This window comes from Mastacembelus armatus, chromosome 14 (genome assembly GCF_900324485.2).
Source record: "Mastacembelus armatus chromosome 14, fMasArm1.2, whole genome shotgun sequence".
Classification (NCBI taxonomy): Eukaryota; Metazoa; Chordata; class Actinopteri; order Synbranchiformes; family Mastacembelidae; genus Mastacembelus; species Mastacembelus armatus.
In genome coordinates this window covers 21176474-21199441 of record NC_046646.1, presented here as the reverse complement: position 1 = coordinate 21199441, position 22968 = coordinate 21176474, and the positions used below count along the sequence as shown (strand labels likewise).

Below are 22968 nucleotides of genomic sequence, written 5' to 3'. Positions count from 1 at the left end.
TCTTCCTGCTGGTTTTGTGAGATGAGAATCAATAACAAAAGCAAATCAGTTTAAAACAGGCCACAACGTGCAGTAATGTTATTTCTGCTCAGAGTTTAATACATTATCTGTATTTTTTTTGATTTGATGAAAACGCTGTAATGACTGGGTGACATTGTTTCTGTTGCTGCAGTCTGAAATTCCTCACTGAAACACTTCCTGTTGTCATCTTAGGTTTCACCTAAGGTTTTTCTTTCAGCAGCAGTGTAGCTGTGCATGTGTCAGTGGAACAATAGCTTCATACAACCTTAAAATGAATTGTTATAGATAGGGTAATTCATTCACTTGTCTTGTGTGGTGCATTACACAATTGAAGGGCTCTGGGTTCCCACATAGCTTTTGTAACTGATGTTGAACAACAAAAAGCCACAACACAGAATATTACTTACACTATTTTTATGTAGCATAAATAGAAAAGGGGACTGACTGGGGCGTGAAAGCAGCTTTGGAGCCAAAGACGACTGGCACATGAATCCAATGCTGTCTCTGGCAGGGCGGTTTCAATACCCTAATTAATACCTAACAGCACTGTACAAGCTAATTTTGTAATGGCAGCAGGGAGGGAAGGGTCATAGATAGACTTGATAGCATGTATGCACATATAGCTATGATTTGCACTGGAATGTGTTACAAGATTTCAGGATGTTGATGTGTAAACTCTTGTAAACAATGAAATCAGCAGTACTGTTTGTCTTTGTTTCTACAAAAGTTGAGACTGCAACATGTGACTGAGAAGTCAAGGATACAGTACGTGTCATTTCAGCCTCTGTAATAGAAAATGTTTGTAATTGAAGCAGTTAAGTTTCTACCTTCTGAGTTGAATCCCAGGGCCTCTGCCAGACACTCAGCCCAGGGCATGGCACTCCTAATATTCTTACTGACAGGAAAAAAAACTTCTGGAAACAACATCCCTGTTATGAGAATCACATCAGGGAATAGGGGCAGCTTGTTTGGGAAACATCACAACTCTGACAGCTTTAAAACTGTTTCTTGACTAACCAATAAAAAAAAAAAAAACAGGGTTTACTCACCTTTTAAAAAGAAATTCTGCCAGAATATCTTCCAGCTTGTCTCACTTTGCCTTTTTGTCTCCCTTCATTCTTGTAGCTGATTTTGGTGTTTCTGCAAAAAACACAAAAACCCTACAAAGAAGAGATTCTTTCATTGGAACTCCATACTGGTGAGTAAGACAGAGTCTACATCAGAGCTCCATTTAGGGAAAGAGTGAGTAAGCTGAGGGGTGGGCGACATGGATATCAGCATCTGTCACAGTGCATGCAGCTTTAGATTTATTGAGTTGAGAAAGGTGGGAGTGTCTGTTTTGGAACATTGCCTGAAAATGTGATGTGCTAATACACTCTCACCTCATTAGCCTTGGTATACAACATCTAGCAAGACCTTTAACTATAAACCATCCCTACATGAGCTATGTAAGCAGTAGGTTTTTGTCTTGTTGAGGACAGAGTTTTTACATCTACAGTACTTGAGAAATCATGTTGTTACGTATACACACCTTTAACATCAGCTTTGTGTTTTAACCCTCAGCTGTTGTCACGACCAGTTTTCTCTCTATAGCTGAACAAGTTGGGAAAGAAGCCTCCACAGTGAACTTTTTTCCATAGTCTTATCTCCTGTGAATATGGTTATAGTCTGTTAACCATTGACCAGAGCAGTTTATTATCCATCATGAAAAGCTTCCCAGCTTCATGAAAACATGACTGTGTCCTCCATTTGCACGGTGATGATTAGAAGGTCTTACAGGCACATTTGGCGTATACCTTTGAGTACACTCATTAGTAAAGTCAACAAGAAACAGGGAGCAAACATGGGTTTCTTTATGTTTGAGTAAATCTGAAATTGGTGCTCTGTGTTATGAGAGCCAGTTGAAAATTGTCAGTAAACATGCATGTGTGCTTGATGTTGACACATGCAAAATAGTGAATAATCAGAAAAATCAGACGGGCCTCTATCCACTGCAGTAAATCCCCAGGTGTCACTGCTGCTGCTTCAGGTCTGTCTTTATATCAGAAACTCTTGAGTCATTTTGGACGGATTCCTCTAAAACTAGCTGTATTGATTTGGCATAACAAAGAGTAACTTACTACTCTGTTGATGCTTATAATTACATTTGTTTTATTTAGAAGTAAATTAAGGATTTTAAGCATAACATTAATCCAAAATCTAGAAATACTTAAAAGATTGAAGACATGATTGTGGACTTTAGGTGCATTTGTTGAAGGTTGCTCAACAAACTGGCTGTTGCTAAAGTTAAGTAATCCCAGATGTGTCATTTAGGGAAAACACATTGTCAGTTTTGTCTTTTCGTTTTCTATGTGTATGTTTTCCAGTGTCTTTACCTTCTTTGGCTACATGGCTGCACAAAATATGTGAATTATATGCTGAAAGACATGAGAACAACTCTCCCCTTTAGGAATTTTAAGGAGTGAAGTTATTAATGTGAACTATGCTCTGACCTCTGTGTTTAACCTTTGCTCTCTGTGTCAGGATGGCTCCAGAGGTGGTAATGTGCGAGACAATGAAGGATGCTCCGTATGACTACAAGGCTGATATCTGGTCTCTGGGAATCACTCTGATCGAGCTTGCCCAGATTGAACCCCCACACCACGAGCTCAATCCCATGAGGGTGCTGCTGAAGATCGCCAAGTCAGAGCCTCCCACCCTGGATAAGCCAGACAAATGGTGAGGATGCATTCAAAATGAGAATGAATTCAGCTGTTGCATAACAAATCCATCACATGATATGTGCAAAGAAAGTAGTAAAAAAAATGTTATATACAACTTTTGCTCATATTTTACACAACTTTTGTAATGAATATTATTTCGATGGATCACCACATTTTTGCACACTCAGTGTCCTGTAATGTACTGCAGACAGTCAATGCATCACATTGCGCCCCCCCCCCCCCTTTGCCCTTCACTAAAACTGTGGCAGCAACTCAGAGAGGCAGGACTTAACCAAGTGCCAAACTTGAACGTTTATGGGATTTTATGAGTCCTAATGTTCCATAGCTGCAAATTTAGTACCACAATAATGCAGTTATCAGGTGCTGAAAGGAGACTGGGGATGGGGAGCCGACTCATCATTCTTGTTGACACTTTTTGTTTTATGATACACAGCTGTGCAATGATGATCCACATGCACCAGCTTGATATATCTGAAAATGTTTTGTTATGGTGCAACTCTTTCTTCATCCCTTTCCACCCTCTCTTCTTTCTTCATGGCTCTTGTTTTTGATTAATACTGTCTTCTTGCATTTTTCAAGGTCGCAGGAGTTTAAAGATTTTCTGAAGAAAGCTCTGGATAAAAACCCAGAAACTCGCCCAACTGCAGCACAACTCCTGGAGGTGGGCCCTGACACAATGTGAAACTATAATCTAGCAACTGTTAGACAATACTGCACTTTGATGTATGATGGGACATTGTCCTCTCTCTGTCCTTATCTTGCACCAACACACATAGAAAGAGCTTTTTAATGTTCTATTTTAAGACCTGAATGGGATGATCTATGCCAGGGAAATGAGTGCTGCCTTCTGGAGGGCACTGGCATGTGAGGAGTAGAGGAACAGAAGATGTAGGAAAGTGTCTAAAAACAGAGCAGACACAGGAGTATTAAGACGGCAAAAAAGTGCCTCTTAGGGCACAACAGTTTTGTTTTTTTTTGCTATGGGTTAATCAAAGTTGAGCATGAATTACTAGAATCCCTTTTGTTTTCCAACAGCAGTAAATTCACATGAAGGCCAGACAGTGATGCTGGTAGTAAAGGAGTTGTTGTTAAAAGCTAATGTCTGAGGATTACCGCTGACAAATATTTCTGCATCCAGAATGTCAAGCAAAAATGAGTGAGAGAAAAAGTGAGCAGGGTGTGGATTGAGGCACGAGAGCACCGTCTATTAAAATTCAGGGCTGCAGTTTCCTGTCTGCATCCCACAGCTGAGGGAACGTCGCCTATTTACATTCCCACTTTCAGCCAATCGTATGACTGGGTTTACCCCGAGTTTACCACCTCTGGCCAATTAGAGAGAAGCAGAGATGAAAATTCTAGACCCAGGCCCACAGGGACTTCAGCATGTGTTCTCCAGTGGGGGGGGGAGAGACGGGCGCGGTCTAGTTTTTGGTGCCGTGCTGGGAGTTTTGGATGTTTATCATGCCTGCTGGCTGTAAGACAGTATTTACTGTAGATGGCTGTGCAATGATGGCATCAGATTCTGACGTGCAAGTGATATTTACTGGAAGTTACCATCAGTGTATGTGACAGATTTTAGGTCGGACTTGGTGACGCAGTTTTTCACTGGAGTGAGGAGCAGGAGGGGAATGGTGAATCCTAAGGAGGACTGTCTTGCAGAGCTGTAAAAAGCGGAAAGCAAAAAGTCTTTGACATGAAGCTTTTCAGATCATTGAACTTCTGTCTGTCCTTGTCTTGGGTCTGTCCCACGTCTGGGCTTGTAAGGAATGTATACAAAACAACATGACACAGTATTAGTCACTGTGGCTGCATGGTTGGCGAGAGACCATCTGGATGACTTGTAGTCATTGTACTGAATATAGCTAATCCGCACACATAGTTTCTCATGCTCAGGGTTGTTGTTTTTTTGTTTTTTTTGTTTTTTTTTGCACATCTTCCTTTTAAGTAGCATTTGGATTCTTTTCTGTTTTTGGTCGTAGCGTGTCTGTATGTTAGTTTTAGCATGGGAGTATTTGGCTACTTTACCTCTGAGCCAGGGCTTTGTAGTGGTGTGGCAGCACTGAGGTTCACACAGACACATTCATACTTCTGTGTGAACCCTGACGTCATGCATTCCTTAGCTCTGAACCATGAACATTAACTATCACAACTATAGGCCTGAGCCCAACCTTGAGATCAATTTACTCTAAACTTAAATCTGACATTATTGAGCAGGTCATTCCGATTCCAGTGTGATACAGCTAATTAAGGCAATTAAGGTATGATTGCAGCAATTAGGTTCTGATCTGAACACCCAACCATGATGCACATACACACACACACACACACACACACACACACACTTTATGAGGATAGAATTATATTCAATTCCATGTTGTGAAACCTCCTAATAAAGTGCAGAAAAGAGGCCTATATTCATAGACTCCTATAATGTACCACAGCTTTAGTTTTATTCAACCCCAGAGTGGTGTAGTGAAAGCTGTCTGTATCTCCATGTTTACAGAGGTGGCCCACAGTGTCTGACTTCCAAAACCACTGTTTTATATCAATTTGACCAGGTTTTATAATCCCTGACATTTCTGCTACCACCCGAGTGGGATGGAGGTGAAGGGAGTGTGTTTGGTGCTTAAGCCAGTGAAGAATTAGATTTTAAAAATGCAATAACAGCATCTCCTCTTAGAAAATGTCTGTTCCTGTGAATAAAACACAGAACAAGTTATCAATAGTTTTCAATAGAGAATAGAACATAGTGGGTCCTTTTATAATGAACACCACAAATTACAAAATTTGGGCAAATAAAAGTCAAGTCCATTTTATTTATGTAAACCAAAATTACTACTTGCCTCCTCTTGCTCCAAACTTAACCTAAACCTAATTACAACCTCAACCCTAAAAACAAGTCTTAACATCAAAAAACTCCCTTTGAGGAAGTGAGGATTGACCAAATGACTCCATTTAAAAAAAAACATGTAAAAAAATGTCATCATGCAAGGTCCGAAACTCAAATATTATCTAAGACCAACATAAATAGACACATCCCACTGTCATTGCAGCACAGGTAACTCTTGCAGCTCTCTGCTCTGGTCCCTCAGTGAGCCATATTGTTTCCATTTAAGCTTTTTCACTCCCAGCCATGCATGTAAGACGCAAAACCGTCAGCTTCTCTGGGTCTAAAGCAACTTGAAACCCAAAACAGAGCACATGAGCTCCACTGATCCACACCCTGAGCTGTAATGGCATTTAAAAAGCATAGCTAGATTTAACAGCTGAAGCACTACACTGTTTGCCTCTCTCCATCTTTTGCCTCAGGGAGCCTGGGGGTTAGCCTGAGGAGGATGGGGTCTGACTTCATTTGTTAGGTTAAACAGTTTGAACCTGCAATCTCAGATATTCACTACTGCAGGTTATTCTGCTGGTGGCTGAGGATGAGGGAGGAGATGAGATCATATTTTTTGTTGCCGTCTTTAACTGACAGTGGAGGCTTAGGTCGATAGCTATAAAAGGACAGGAAACTGTTTAATAATCAAAGGAGCCTATCTAGACGTGTGTGTGTGTGTATGTGTGTGTGTATATATGTGTATGTATATATATATATATATGTAGAAAAAAACAGTAGTAGAGCTGCAATGATTAGTCACTTGGTTTACCAAATAACTGTATTTGACATTTGTGCAAAAATGTCAAATACAGTTACCTAGTTGCCTATAAAATGTGCTTTGTGTCAACATTTTCTAAAATTGAATATTTGATGGTTTTCAGACACCTTATGCTGTCTCTTTAGGCTCTGGGAAGATGTGATTGACAGTTCTCACTGTTCACTGATGTTTTACAAACCCAATGAGCCGTTTTATCTAGATTTTCAGATTAATCTATTTTTTTAAAATATATTATCGTTAGTTTGTCACCTCTTCTTGAAATGCATCATTTCATAGCTTTTCTCACTGAATAGTTTAAACTTTGAGTGGCTTTAATGTGAATCCAAGAACATCTGTCTAAACTCCTAGTCCAAAGAATATTCCTGAAGACAGCATCTTCTTGTTGAGATATTGGAAGAAAAGATGGTCTACAGACAGGAAGTGCATATTTTTTCCTTGTTCTTGAGTCACACCCTCTTCCAAACATCACAAACTCATGCTTTAATTGTTTTTGAAACTTTCGGAGCAGCTGCAAGTCCCAAAGTCTGTGTTTGCCCAACTCACTCTGTACCAGGGGTCTGTCTGGCTCTAACAAGCTGATGGCTGAGCTCTTTCATATTGACATCCTTTTATTTGTTTAAACATGAAGGCACTTGCAAATGGAAGAATAACTTGGATTAGATCAATTAAATTTGAGATCATTTGAGCTGGAAACTGGTCACTCTCCCTCTAGATCCTGGCATATCACATACAAGGACCCAACGCAGGCACTGACAACAGCCTTACATTTCAAGTGCATGTGTGTCTTTACAGCATTTAAATAATATTTTTCACCATCTTATCCATGTAATCTTATTTCCAGACCAAATGGCAGCTTCCAGTCACCTAATACACTACCTGACTCATTAGACAAAAGCTGACTGTTGTTTGTCACTGGAGAAGTTAAAAGCTGAGGCCTAATGGAGTCCTTTAGGACAGGCTCCAGCACACAAACAGCTATGATCTCTCTTTCTCTCTCACACACACACACACACACACACACACACACACACACACACACACACACACACACACACATATATACACTCTTCATGGTTCACCACTTGTAGCCTTTTCCCTTGGTCAGCTGTTCCAATTAAATTACACAGTAGTGCAAAGCATCTGAATAATAGATGATCATCCTTTTATCCCCACAGCACTCAACTTTTAATTTAGCTTTTTATTCTCCCTGCACTCAACTTATTATTGCCTTGTTTGCACTTCGGCAGAGCACACATTTTCTTTAGAGATGTAGAACTAAACATGGTTTGCTGTTTAAAAGGTATAAGGTTAGCTTGGAGATTGTTACGTCAATGCACGGCATTAATGAGGAGAGTTGTTGTGAAGCCGCTATTGTTCAGGATGTGACAGGTGGTTTCCCCTGCAGTGAAAGTCTCCTGGGGCTTTGCCTCTCGTCTCGTCTCCTGCTGCCCCATGGCCAAAACAGTGTATGTGACTGGGATTAGTTTACTGTTTATTCTTTTATGGTTTAATCTTTGCCATCTTTATGCCTAAAGGCTGCGCAGTAAATGTTTAGAAAGGTGTTTCCAAGCTCATACACTCGACAGATGTTTAAATTTGAAACAAAGTTTAAAAAAAACACATGAAGTCTCACTTTTGTGATAATTTTTTCTTTCTTTTTGTCTTATTGATAATTAATCTCACTTGTCTCTCTTCCGCCCACAGCACCCCTTTGTGAAATCGGTGACATCTAACCGTCCGCTGCGGGAGCTGGTGGCTGAGGCCAAGGCTGAGGTCATGGAGGAAATAGAGGACAATAGAGAGGAAGGAGAGGAGGACGACGCAATGGAGCTCACTGCGGTACCAAGCCTGCATCTTTTTTTAATTTTTCCTTTTCTCACCCTTCATTTTCTTTTTTGTCATTGTTTCCTAAAGGAGAGTGGGAAGTCTATGTTCTTCTGGTAACTGTTGGATTGTAACAGTATACATGACTCAAATTGCCAGGGTTAATAATGAGACAGTAACTGCTTTGATTTGACTTGTATTTTAAAAAAAAGCTGCTAAGTGATATTTTCTTTGGCTGACACAAGTGAAAATGTGTCACTTTGAGACCCTTTTCTGTAAAAATGGGTCTTAGTATAAATAAGCTGAATGAAATGTACACAAATCACACAAAATCACACTTGACTGCATATGAAATCAATGCCTTTAAACGTGCACACTGACTGTAGACGTCCTCCATGTTTGAAGTCCTTGCTTGTTGAGCTGCATTTCTTTGGTAAACATGGTCCTTGCCAAAGGACTAATGGTCCATTCTGCAAAAGTCATTCATAAATCCTCAGAGGCATGAGATTAGAAAGTGCACATAGTACGAGGGAACAGTTTACTGCCTGCTCCCAGCACAAACAAAGGAACAGAAACCGGAATACTGGCGTTCACCCACACCGGCACAGGGTTAAATATAGGTGCTGCTTTTTGGCCTTACTCCTGGACAATAATGCTGTTACTGTACCTCACAACTTGTGATGGAGTAAATTATTTAAGGTCATACATTGTTCTGCTGCTATTTTCAGATCCTTGTATACTAAACGGTTTACTGTGTATCGGTGGTTGCCAAGTATAGGGGCTTCTAGAAATGTTCTGAACAGGAAGCTGTAATGAGACAAATGTGTTGAGCATGGATGTTTTTCTCTCCATGAAGATGAATGTTTGCACACTTATCTCTTCCTCCTTTAATGTCACCAGTTAACGTGCTGGTTTCTGAATTTATTGAGGTAATTAACAAGGCTCCAGTGTAGTGACAGTGTAGTTTGTTTCCAGTCATCTTGCAAATCAAACATTGTCAGATTAAGTTGGACTTTTTGTAGGCGGTGCTACTTGTGGACAGTCCTGCTCCGTTGACTGACAACACATAAACCTCATTTCCTGTGTCATTTTTCATATAAATCCCATTAGACCAAGAAGATTTTAATGATAATTTTAGCATGTTCGATTGCTACTTAGCTATTTGTCTCATTTTTTTTAGGTTTCAAGATAAAGATTTATTTACAGGAGAGGATTCTAAATAATCAAAGTATCTTTATTATATATACACTATAGTGATTTAAAGCTGTGTCCATGCATTTCCTTCTCACTTCTTAGTTACCACTACAGTTGTTTCCTGATCTCTTGCAATAGTTTGACACGTCGATTTTCAAGGCCTTGCAGCTCAGCCCATCAGTTACCTGACTGTTTATCTCGTCCTGTCTGTTCTACGCAACCAGGCGGGTTTTTGATGTTGCTGTATTAGAAAGATAAAGCTGTCCAATGTTGTCCTTTAGCTCTAGTCTGTATTTCAAGACACAGAATTGCTCGGTGTGACAGACTGTTTACATAATACTGAAATAACTTCTTTAGTGGTGATTATAATTACAGACTGTAGAATTTCCATGTCTGGAACCTTCTGCCAATTAGATTCAAATGAGTAAATATAGTCTCTGTCTGGGAGTTTGTATAATTTCTGCAGAAACTCTCACTGGTTGATGATCTTTTAGAGTGTTAGTCAGTTATTTCGTTTAAGTTATTAACTAATTATTCAATAGTTTGATAGTTTTTGTGTTTCCTGTTAGTCTCTCTCAGCAGACATCCCTGCACAAATTGTAATTTTCATTGTTTTTTTTTAAAAAATCTTTTAGCCATTATGAGCATGTGTGTTATGTAATATAAACCCTGCACAGATCCTATTTTGGTTGAATGAAAGCACTCAGACATACCTCAGAGCCACATGTAATTCTTGGACATTAGTCACAGTAGTAATATCAGCTGCAGTGAAAAGCTGCAGCAGGTGTATGAATCAGGAATTGAGTGCATTCTTACTAAAGGAACCAAAGGAACTTTACCTATTAGTATATGGTGTAAAACCAAAGGGTGGAAAGATTAACCTTTGTCAGACCACTAGTGACCTAAAGGCTATTCTCACTCTTCTTTGTTCCTTTAGTCTCCAGCCAAGGAGCCATGCCAGACCAGCCAGACCAGTCAGACCAGTTTGGAGGGGGACCAGTCTCCTGACACCCCAAGCCCCACCACGCCCTCCCCATCCACAGCAATACCTTTACCCAGGAAGGAGCCAGAGTCAGATTTACCAACAGAGGAGCAGCCAGACCCTGTCATGGTGGTCCCTGTTCCTTTGCCGAGACAGAATCTGCGTCCAAAAGCCGAAGAGGAGTTGGGTGATAAAATGGCTGATGAGACAGAGAAATCTGAGAGTGAAGGCTCAACCAAGACTTCCAGTTCAGACTCGGGCATTGAGGATGGGAAGAGTACCCCCCCACTGGATGAGGAAAAGGTACTCTTTGTTTTATGTTTTTTAAATGAAGTCTTACTGCATCTACTAATGGATAACTCTTAAAGTACTGACTGTCTTGAAAGACATTTTTTAAATAGTACTGAATTTATTTTTAAGGTTACTGTGGAGACCCCAGAGATGGAGCAGCCACCATCTCTCCTCCAACCTGAGGAGCATGTTGACATAATCTCAGCAGACCCAGAGGTGCCCAACATCGAGGTGACTGAGGAGAGCAACACACTGGCCAACGGAGGCTCACAAACTCCAAGCATAAGTCCCTCACATTCTCCTGCTCCTACCCCAGTAGCTATACCCCGTTCTGGGCTGAAGGGCAGTCCAACCAAGAACAGTCCAACCAAGAACAGTCCAACCAAGAACAGTCCAACCAAGAACAGTCCAGAGCGAACGTCAATAGGAGGACATGCTGAGTCTCTTTCACCTTTTATCAATGGAGGAGTTAACAAGCGGAACTCTTCCTCAGCCAGCACAATGTCAGAGAGCATTGACATATCAAACCACAAGAGCAATATGTCAATGTCTTCAAGGGTGAGTCAACATGAAGCACACTTTTTTTCTACTTGGAGAAACACGTAGGTGGCACTTCCAGCTCAAAGTGCCTAGTAAACACTCTGATCTGTCCTATATGAATGTTCCTTCAGTCTTCCCACTGAAATGTCAAGCTAAAGTGATAAAGATAGAGAATACATAATGGTTTGTTGATGCAGCAAAGATAAACTTAGTCATATGTCAAGAGATGTCTTTGAAATAGTCCAGTATTGAAGTGTAAAAGAGGTAGAGGCAGCTCCCCGCTTCTGTAGGAAAACCCCTCCTTGGAAAAACTCTTTCTCGGCACCCACAGAGGAACTGAAACTGCATTGTATTGTGTTTTGGGGGTGTGGGTGTTAACCATGTCAAACAGAGGATGGCCTGTCTTCTGTTAGGCTTTGACCACCCTTTACATTTAGGGAGGTTTAGAGTATGGTACTAGTTAATGTTTTCACAGTTGTTTTTCTTTGTGATTGGTATGAGGTTTCTGGTAAATATGAAATTACCTGTTAAACCTACAGTGAATTATTGAAACTTCTATTGGATAAAAAAACTCCTCCAATTTTTATATAGTCTCATTAGCCAATAAAACATCTTTAGCCCATAAAAAACTATTAATGTGAATAGTCACCAAACCTGTGCACAGCACTCTCAGTCTGGAAGGGAAATCAGGAAGCTGCAGGGCGAGAGAGAGAGAAAATGCATTTTATCATGAGATACTGTGTCTTCTGAAGCAAAATATGCAACATTCATCAGGACCAACAGGGCCCTTTGTGTGGACACAGTTCAGTATTCACCACTGTGAATGGAAGTCTCTATGCAGCTCATTGTCACTTGGTTGGTTCTGGAGGCTTATGGACTGACCATGATAGAAATCCTATTGACTCGGTGTGGAGTCGTGTCTATTTTGTGGTATGTTTTTCTAGAACAGATTATTCAGCAGGCGACTCCACCAGCAGCCTGCAGTGAGAGTGAACGGGCCGTCTTTGCTTGAGGGCAGGGAGACATACGAAGTCAAGCTCGGTGTTTTACGTTGTCTTACTGTGAATAATGGGTGGTCCACAGTAAATGTGTCGAGCATTAAGGCAGTTAACAGTAGAAAACAGTAGCTGTCGTGTGGGATGCAGCCTCAAACGGACTCATGGGGTCCATTTGCTCAGTTCTGGTACTTCATGACAAAGCTTTGGGGGAGAGGACAGCATTTCACACAGACCAATCTATTGCTCTGCCTGGAGATGGATTTCTTTGGTTCTTTTCTTACGTCCTTACTCTTTTAATTTTCAGTTCACTTTAGTTCACCTTCAGCATCTGCTTCTCTGCTCTTCCTTTTTTATATATGTCATATATAAACTATTTATAAATGAGGAAATAATGGCATCCAGAGTTTGCAAAGTAAATCCTGCCATATCAGTTTTGTAAATATTGTTAGGGGAAGCTGATTTAGATAGGAGACTGGAAATGTAGAATCCAATGGAACATAAGCTTAATCAGCCATAACAATTTTGACAGATTAAGCTTTTAATGTGTTATCTGGTATGATGCCCATAGCTATTGTTTGATTGGTCTGTGCTGTCTTATTCATACCACCTACCTCATATGAAATAAAACCGTTTTAGTGGAGGTGAAACGTCATCAAATACACTCAAGTAAAAAGTTAAAGACGTTTTGAAACCAGGTCATGTTGTCTTCATATTTGATGAGATATGTTGTTGTTTAGAGTTGCTTCCTTCATAGCTTTTTGCTGCTTGTTACAGTAGAACCTGACTGACAGGAAATATTAAAGCCTTTGTCAACACAAATTGCCTCACCTTCCACGTAAGAACAACACACTGAGAATCAAAAACTGTGATGTGTGAGATTGTTGGTGTCCATCTTCATATATGCAAATTCAGCTCAGAGTCCCTGCTGGATCCTTGGCAGTGTGAGGCCACTTTAGCTTCCAATGGCATAACACCCTGAACAAAACGGTCTCTGATTCTGCCACTACTGTTTAAATCCTTTTGTTTTTAAACACTCAATTGTGAGTTTGATTATAAAATCCATAAAAGATACAAGTAAGGCGCGTATTAATGGCACAGTTAAATAAGTTATATAGAGGATTGAACTATGAAACTAAAGACTAAAAGAAAGATGCATCATGACAGAGTTTCAGTACATTCAGACACTAAATGTGTTTGATGGCAGTTTGGGCTCGTACCTAATGTCTGAATATATCTGACCTTGTTCCTCCATGACCTTTGACCCTTGTTCCTCTGTATTTGCTTCTCAGGACTTCTCCAGTAAGACCCTTAAGCGAACCAGGAAGTTTGTTATTGACGGTGTGGAGGTGAGCGTGACAACCTCCAAGATCATCGGTGACGATGAGAAGAAAGATGAAGAGATGAGATTCTTGAGGTAAGTGTGTGTCGCTCTGCCCATACACAGACTTAAACGTGTGTGTGCTCACCATCTAGATTAGCAGAGGTGGATGTAACCTGTATGTGCTGTCCTCTTCTTTTCTTACTGGTAAAAGAAATAAAGTTCTTCTGTTCGTTCTTTAGCACAAACTAAAAGTCCATAGTGATAAGTGGCTGGATGGATGTACTACACTTACTTATCAGACAAGACATTGAGCTGTTTCAGCCTTTAGCCCTGTGGGATCAGAGTATACAAATGTCCAAACTGTTTGATTTATTTACGTGATAGTTTGGAAGAAAAACATGTCTGAAGTTACTTTCAGATCAGGCTGAAACTGTAGATTGTTGTGGGGAATCCAACTGTACAAGAGGATCCTTCAGTTTTATTTTTGTTCTCCAGTGACAGGATAAATAAACCCTGGGTTTCCTTGTGCGTTATGTCTACCATCTAGTGGTGGGAAGATGTCATTGCATCTGTAACTGCAGTAATAACAGACTCGTCTAATTTTTACAAGAAATCAGTAGTTTCATTTTGCATTTCTTTGCTGTCTGTATTTCATTCTGCTGAAGGATCAGCTTCAAGCTAACTCTGGTACGCGTATCAAATGATAAAACTGAACCTGTAATTCTGGGACCGCTGCCTCACAATGAACCCACTGACACTTATTAAGCTTAATAAATCTTAGCTTATTGAAAAACAATATATTGCACTGCAACTAAATTTGTGTGGTATGTAAATGATTAGCTAGTCAGTTATTTCATGGCGAACCAGATGTAAATTGATTCTGTCTGACTCTTAAATGAAATGCGGATGTGAATCTTCACCTTTTAGCAGCTGAAGATAAATGGGATTTCTCAAATAACTTCTTTTCCAAATGGAGATGATTGAGATTTCAGTTAAGCTTGTTGAGCAGTTGAGTTGAACAGTAATTTGGATTAAAGTCATATAAATGTTAAAAATGGCTTGTGTGTGTTTGTGTGTGTAGACGTCAGGAGTTGCGTGAGCTCCGTCTGCTGCAGAAGGAAGAGCACCGTGCTCAGGCTGCTCTAAACACCAAACTGGAAACACAGAAAGAACAAATGCAGAGGCGCTTCGACCAGGAGATGAATGTGGGTCACACTCACAGAAACACCACTTTAACTGTTTTAGCGGGGACCTCATAATTCATTTTTTTTTAGTTTTAACAGTCCCAGTGTTTTGAATCGCACCACCTGAGCTTATATTGTCTGTTGGTACATCCCAGGCCAAGAAGAAGCACTATGACATGGAGCTAGAGAATCTGGAGAAGCATCAGAAACAGACTATTGAGAAGATGGAGGCTGATCACAATATTAAACTCAAAGAAGAGACCAGACGCATCAAAGCAGAACAGGATCGAGAATACCACAAGTTCCTGGATCAGCTGAAAAACAAGAAGAAGGAGGTACCGTTCGACTAATGTGTGTCTAATAACTCACCACTTTGCTCTTTTCACTCTATCAGTCTGAAGTGCACTGTATATTTTCTGCACTTGTGTTCTGATACTAAATAAAACTCAAATGTGGCTTCTTTAGGTAAAACAGACTGTTGATAAGCTGCCGAGAAATCAGCGTAAAGAATCCTTAAAGCAGAGTATGAATTCATTCCTGGAAATGAAGCTTAAAGAGGTAAGTTGTTTGACCCGATCAGCATTTTGATTCTGTTTTTTTATTAGAGCACCTTAATCTTTATGGTGACATTTCTTTTTCTCTTGAGAAGATAATGCCTGCCCACAAGTTGTACATGCTATAGCTTCTTTTCTTACTATTGTGTGTTTTAGGAGCAGAAATTCTTGGCCGACCAGAAGAACTACCTGGATGCCACACTGAACAAAATCGTCTCCAACAACAAGAGAGAGATTAAAGAAACGGAGAGGAACTGCCTGGAAAAGAAGCAGAACTTAATCAGAGGTACAATATCACAATAACAACCCCCAAACTGTACTCCATCCCTCTGTAGCGTACAAAGATCTTATATTTGCACGGTGCTGACATATACTGTATTTCAATATCTTTGATTAGATCGTGAAGCTAACATCTGGGACATGGAAGAGAAAAATCTTTATGAGAAACATCAGTTATTAAAGCAGCAGCTGAAAGACCAGTATTTCCTCCAGAGGCATCAAGTTCTTAAGAAACATGAAAAGGTAAATCAGTGGGTGCCACCACTCCTTGTTACAAGTACACACCATCTACACCCGTTTAACTTTTGGTAGTAAGCAAATTGTGTGATCACATGTCAAATCCGGTCTCAAGTCAGGGGAAGTCATTCTTATTGGATATTCCAGGAGCACTGAATCTTAGCCCGTGTATATATCAATTTTTTTGTCTCTCACTACAGGAGCTGGAACACATGCAGTGCTACAATCAGCGTATGATTGAGATTTTGAAAGTTCGACAGCAGCAGGAAAGGAACCGGCTGCCTAAGATCCAGCGTAGCGAAGCCAAGACCCGCATGGCCATGTTCAAGAAAAGCCTCCGCATCACCTCAACAGGCAACTCCTCAGATGACAGGGAGAAGATCAAACAGGTGGAGAGGAACAGGGTTTTCTCGCACCACAAAGTCTCAGCATGAAGTTAGTTTTTCAGTAAGTCACTCTCTCTGTCTGTCTGTAGTTCTCACAGCAGGAGGACAAGCGGCAGAAGGCAGAGAGACAGTATCAGCAGCAGAAACACGAGACCCAGATGAGAGAGATGATCGGTCAGTGTGAGAGCAACGTGAGAGAACTGCAGCAGCTACAGGTGACTCGTCTTTTCACTCATGTTTTTGTCCTTTTATGTCACAGAACATATTTATCTGTTAAAGTTTGGGTTATGCCATATCTGTTACTTGGACAGAGTTTTTCACACAATATGGCAACATGGCACAGAATATGAACAGAATAAATGGACTGTAGTGATTAACGAAAACACATTTTCTGCCTCAGAATGAAAAATGTCACCTACTGATGGAGAATGAGAGCCAGAGGCTCAAGGATTTGGATGAGCAACACAACCAGCTGATGAAGGATTGGAGGGATCAGCTGAAACTGAGAAAGAAGGTACACATTCCTATCCCACTGTTATTAAATCCATAATATTATTCATGTACATCGCATATGTACTGAAATAATGCCAGTGCTTATGACAGATTTGAAGGGACCAGATAAGGAAAATATTTTTGGAAAATAATTCCTTCTTGCTCTCAGGCCAAGACCTGTGTCTTCTCTGTGCACTAAGTGTGTAACCTAGTTAAGCAATTAGCTTAGCTTATCTTAGCATTAACCTGGCTCTCCCTAAATTACAAAAACATGACTACAAAGTATTGTTTTAATCCTGTTACATGATTTAACAGAGGCAGCGACATGCACTTGATTCTTGATCATTTCCTCTGGCTACATCTTTGTACTTGAAGCACCGATAGAGAGAATAGCTTAAGTTAATGGTTTAAGTTGTGTTGTATTGGGAAATAAAACATATATTTGTCAGGACTGTTCCTTTAACTTTATACAAGAGTTTGCTATTTTCCATAAAATGGAATAAAGTCAATGAAGATATAAAGTTATTCTGATCTTCATATAGGAATATTCCATCTGCGACTCATTAGACAACTGTGAGCTTGGTTTGATAATCTAATCCAGATCTTGGTTTCCTCTGTTCCGCCCCCAGACTCTTGAAGAGGAGCTAAACATGAAGAAAAGGGAGCAGGAAGCTTTCTTCAGGATGAGTAGCAGTTGTGATTTCCCAAACCCCAGTTCTCCCAATAAACTGTCAAGGTTTGTGCCTTACCAAGAACCAACTAACACATAAATCAGCTGCTGCGATATTGCACAATAGCTCCTAGTCCTGTTCGTCGTCGTCATGCAACCATACTCCCAGAGGCATTACCACTGCCTCCTGCCTGACTCTTAATTAGCTGTACCAGTAATGGAAGTATACCTATCCCTCCATTATTTCCCTTTATTGTTTTACTGAATATTTATGTTTTAGCTTATGCTTTCCTTGGATAAAGTCTTGTGGTATTAGAGAGATTTAATATTAATAATGTCCTTAATGACATAGTGTTTTAATTTCCATTTTATTTTTCTGCTTCTTATTGCTTACCAGTGAAACATAAGGATAATATAGTGTCTGTTAGATACCAGACTTTTAATCAGTCAAGTAGATGTTTTGTTTTTGTTTTTTTGTTGGAAAGAATTGGTTTGTTGTCTCAAGCACCAAAGAAGGGAATTTCTGTTTGCTGGAAGAGAATGAATGTTTGTTTCTCTGAGAGCTGGTGAGCCTGATACTAAGCACTTTGTTTATTCCAAATTATTAGTGCTGTCTTTCAATTATGACCAAAACCACAACTAGAATCTACTGACTTTCTCCCCCTTTTTTTTTTTTTTAATGCCTTGACCCATTTCACCTGTTTATCTGTAAGTCAGATGCATGTTATACAGCTGCCCCAGTCTACCCTCTATTTATTTTTACTGCAAGGAGAACCCATGTGCAGCTTTGTCACTTGAAACAAAATGAAAACTACAGTTATAAAATTAGTTTTTTGTTTTTTTTTTTAAACCAGCACCCACATTATGAAGGATGTGCTTATTATTTTGTGTTGTGTTTAAAATGGGGGTGTGGAGAAATTCAGAGTTATCCAAATTTAGACTTTCTTTTAAATGATTATTTAGGAATTATATTTTAATAGGCAAAAAAAGACTGTTATCGTCAGTGTTGTTATTTTTCCTGTAATAGTTTTTACTGTAAAATCTGTCACACTGGATGGGAACTGATAAAACCAAAGCAAAATACTCTTGAAGGCTGTTAGACAGGATTTAAAACTTAAAAAAATATATTCTAATTGTTTTATTATGTGCAGTAAATGCACTGCTTGCTAACCAAAGTGCAATATGACATGTATGTAGTTGCTAAGCTTTTTTTTTTTTATTATTTTTTTAAACTTTGCCTTCCTTTGCACTGAGGAGGAGTAATGTGAAGAGAAAGAAACAGCATTGCCTAGAAATGATTTCGCCTTCACAATTTTTAGTATTTAGCAAGTTCAAGGATTTGATTTTTCATGATTTTTTTTGGAACATAACTGTTCGTATCATTTTAAGGGAGTGCCTTAACCTGTAGTTTTCAGCTGAGGAACTTGTGTGAGAGAAAGTGTTTTCTAGAGCAGTTTGGCTAGCAGATTTGGATCAGGTCATCAGTCAGGTACAGCTTATTCTCTCTCTCACACACACTGTGTCTCTGAAGTATTTAACTTTATGTAAAATTGTATTTTTGGTTATGTTTAATGGCTCTATCTATGTCTTCCTCTCTGCCCCAGTTTATGTAACGTGATTTGTATGGAGGGTTTTGTGAGTGCGAATGAAACTGTATCAGAGGGAACCACTGTTGTAAATAAATCTCAATAAATGCAGATTTTCTAATTACAGGATTGTGGCAGAGGCTCTTTCTAGCAGTAGTAACAGTTAACACTGTTGAAGCACACATCATGTTGCATTATTTGTCTTTTTTTTTTGTTTAATTTGGGTAAGGCTTTAGACTGAAAGAATAGATTTAAAGTCAGTCTGGTTCAGATGCCACACATTTTGTGCTGAAGAAATATGAGATTCTCTACTAGGCTAAAAAAATGAAACTAAAATAATGCTGGGCCCATAAAAGTTACATGATGAGGAAATACAGTGGAACCTTGAAGAAAAGTCAAGAGGAGGATCACCTCTGCATTACAGTAAGTTTCATCCGGTACTTGCACTGACCTATTTTTCTGATCCAGCTTTATTTATACTGCCATATCTAATCATGTGCTTATTCTCAGGAGCAGCCATGTTCACGGGCTTCTATGACCTTTGCCAAGACAGGACCAACAGTGTGTGAGAGCAAACTACACACTTAGAGGAGACCTGCAAAGACACCAGGAGTACCAAGGCTGGGGCTGCACCATGAGGTGGGTCACCACAAAATCTAGTTACACCTGCATTATTTCACAAGGCAGCAAGCTGTGATTTCTCAGCCAAATGCAAATTCAGACACAGTAGGACAGTTGAACTGAAAAATCAGAAACCTTTATTGACGTAAGTAAAAGAAGACTTGATGTAATGAAAATACAAAAAAGTACATAAGATTACAATACCGAAATGACACCATCAACCCACATATTTGCCTTTAACTGTACTGGACTTTCCACAGCAATTAGTCCTGAATGACTTAATTGTAGATTTAAACTTTTTTTTTTTTTTCTGGTTTGTAACATCAGTCATTTCTGCATAAAACAGGTAAAAGGTAGTGTAACATTAATGCGACTACAAGCAGAAGCTTGAAGCCTTGTCTATCATTTAAAACCATGGACATACATTTTTATTTTCCAATTGTTGCAATTTGTTTTCTCAGTCAGGACCACATGATGTGAAATTAGCAGACAGTTTCACATACTTTTTTCTGTTAAGAAAAAAAAATAAACGCCCCACTGCATTTCCTCTAATTAGAAACTCCTATCCATCTACCAACCAAATTTTTTTCCTCCTTGGCTTCTTTTTAAACCTTTAAGTAAAGAGTAAATGACTTAACCAATGGACCATTAGAGAAACGTAACAGCTCAGATATGACTCTCATTACTGTACAATAAAAAATAATCTGCTATAATGCTTGAGACCAGTCAAGCATTAAATGTAAAACATTTTTATACAATGGTCACACTCTGCTGTTATTTGAGCACCAAACATCTGTGAAGAACAGACTATACACTTAAAATACTGCAAATCATTGCACAAATCACTGTAGCGCTCTAATTTTATGCCTGGACAGACATTTGGTATAGATACGCACTTCACAATTCTATGTAAGGTGTGAGAGAATATGATTGTGTTAAAATACTTTTCACAGAGCTTCTTTACACATCAATCCTGATGTTTTAGCCTCATCTTTAAATTGGCGAGTATCTTGTTAGAGTATAAAAATATGGCTAATAGAACAAGTAAAACTAAGAAGTACAATGCACTGTGGCATTCTTCTTTCAGCATGTGCAAACCTTAAACTACCTCACGTGAACTGACTTGAAAAAGTGCACATCTGTTATAAGTTACTGCAACATTAGTTATGCAGTCAAAAAAGTAAAACGCAACAATAGCACAAAAACTAATATGCATGTTTTCAGTATAAAACAGCATTTCTACTTGGCAGAGACAGTTCTTTTACTAAAGGCTAAATAGCACTATGAAAGCCCACATGTAGTCACTGAACTCCCAGGGTGAGTTCAAGCACAGTAAGAGATTAAGGATTTTTTTTTTTTTTTGTACTACTGGCTGCATTTGAACATCTAGTTTATTCTACTGTGAATTCTTATTTTTTTTTTAGTCAAAGGTTTAATTGGACTATATTTATTTGCATAAAGCATTGAAGTACTTTGCATATACTACTGAGGCACCATATTATAAAAGGCATGGGTGTAGACATCTATCTATAGCGTCCAGCCTAGGTAATGGCAATACTGGAACAGGCTGCAACTAGCATACGGCAACAAAAGCAAACAACTTCTATCATTAATATTTTACATAATATTTAGATTTAAAAAAAATTAAAAGTAAACATCACAAGACCCATAGGATCATGTGTTATTGCTGGTTTAGGTAGAATATCCATATTAAAATTAAACATAACAAATATGTCAATTTAAAGAAAAGGTACCTATAAATAAAAAAAAAAAAAAAATCTGCTAATTAGCTACAAGTAGTGACGTTTTGCTCATTTAAAACCTATAACCTTTGACGTATTCATAAGGTTTTGAGAGCAGATTCAAACTAAGGTTTCTTGCTCAAGTAATTCGAGGGGATCCAGCTCTCGATTTCTTCTCCTACATTTTTACAGAACCACCAGCCGCTGCTGTTTTTTTCCAGCACCTCAAACACTGTACCCACCTTGAAACCAGATGTTTGTTCGTCCCCTTCAAAGTCCGCCACAGCTAGATACAGCTCATCCTTACTGGGCTCCTTCACTAAAGGTGGAAGCTTGTCTTTGGGAGGGCCAGGCTTCTCACTCTTCAACTGGGGCTTGGGAGGAATCGGGACTTTAGTAACCTTGGAATCTTCTTTGTCTTTGCTTGGAGGTGATGGAACAAACCCTTTTGGTTTAGGTGGAGGAGGTCTGCTGAGGTTGGTTTGTCCAGACTTGGGAATGTCCTGGGCTTCTTTTAAAGCAGGTGAAGGTTTGAGCTCAGTTGGGCTGGATGGTTCTGTCTTCTTCGGAGGCGGAGGTCTCCTTGGAGCCATTGCAGGGGGTCTCTGAGGGGGGTCCTTGTGGGGAGGCACAGGTGGCTTCGCAGTGGGTGATGAGCTCTCTTGGTTTTGATCATTAATGTGTCTTGGGGAAATTTTTGACTCGTCACAGTACTTACCATTATTAAGACTGGGTATATGGATGGGGGCGGAGCTAGCAGGTGGACTAGGGTGCGAGCTAGCTGCTGCTGAGGTGTCATTGTGATGGTTCATTTCAGCAGAACCAACATCAGTAGGTTTTGACGGCCTCAGCTTGCTTCTCAGGTTGGTGATGTCTAGTTTGTTCTCTGCTGGTGGATCTGGCTTTGCAGCTGCAGCAGGTTTAGGTCGGATCACTGGCTTGGCTTTCATGAACATTGGTGGGGCAGCTGCCTCTGGTTTCTCCTCCTGCACTTCTGGTTTGGGTTTTGGGGGATGTTTAGGTACAGGTTTCAGGTTGAACTTCTTAACTTCTTTGGCAGAGACCTTGTGACCACATTCTAGACCCATTTCATTCCGAAGGTGAAGAGCTTTGCTCTTATCTTCTTTCTTGGTTTCGGGTGGTTTATCGGGTTTGAAGGGTGCACCTTTGGGTGTAACCAGTGGCACAATAACCCCAGGAGCTGGGGGTTTTGGGGGCAAAGGCTTGGAATGATCACCTCTTGTTTTATCTGTTACCTCTAATTCAAAGCTCTTATTAATGGACTCCTTTCGAGGTGGAAGAGCTGGTTTTTCCTCAACTGGAGGGGCAGCTGGGGCTGGGGGCAAAGGCCCAGAGAAGGTAGGAGACCCCTTACTAGCATTGGATTTCCAATCTCTCAGCTTGGGGCGGGCGCAGGACTCAGGGGCTGTGGTTGGCTCATCGGGTAAAGGCTTGGACCAGCTGTCCTCGTTGCCCGAAACAACTGAAGAACTACTATCTTCCAGTCTCAGCTTCTCCATCTCATTGGGCAGTGGGGCAAGGAAATTGGGTCGCAGGGCATTACTAGTCTTCTTGTACTTATCAATAAAGGTGGCAGGGGCCCAGCCCTCTTTATCATCTATCTGGATATACCACCAACCACTTGCATTCTTCTCAATCACCTGGTT

At 39.9% G+C, this 22968-nt stretch overlaps 2 protein-coding genes across 5 annotated transcripts in view; one reads left to right on the top strand and one right to left on the bottom strand.

The window, feature by feature from the left end:
- stk10 (serine/threonine kinase 10) overlaps window positions 1–19064 on the top strand; it is a 36084-nt gene extending 17020 nt beyond the window's left edge. The window contains 17 exon segments of the mRNA XM_026328274.2: window positions 1147–1219; window positions 2545–2739; window positions 3324–3405; window positions 8105–8239; window positions 10356–10703; window positions 10821–11249; window positions 13519–13643; window positions 14632–14755; window positions 14890–15069; window positions 15200–15292; window positions 15445–15574; window positions 15686–15810; window positions 16005–16193; window positions 16280–16405; window positions 16591–16704; window positions 17312–17344; window positions 17347–19064. Of these exon segments, the coding sequence (XP_026184059.1) occupies window positions 1147–1219; window positions 2545–2739; window positions 3324–3405; window positions 8105–8239; window positions 10356–10703; window positions 10821–11249; window positions 13519–13643; window positions 14632–14755; window positions 14890–15069; window positions 15200–15292; window positions 15445–15574; window positions 15686–15810; window positions 16005–16193; window positions 16280–16405; window positions 16591–16704; window positions 17312–17344; window positions 17347–17373 (2528 nt within the window). The 3' untranslated portion in view covers window positions 17374–19064.
- A 609-nt stretch (window positions 19065–19673) lies between these two features.
- The window catches only part of sh3pxd2b (SH3 and PX domains 2B), a 32250-nt gene continuing 28955 nt past the window's right edge, over window positions 19674–22968 (bottom strand). For all 4 annotated transcript variants that reach the window (XM_026328069.1, XM_026328070.1, XM_026328071.1 and 1 more), the window contains one exon: window positions 19674–22962. In XM_026328069.1, coding sequence (XP_026183854.1) covers window positions 21427–22962 — 1536 coding nt within the window. In that variant the 3' untranslated portion in view covers window positions 19674–21426. The remainder of the gene's footprint in view (window positions 22963–22968) is intronic.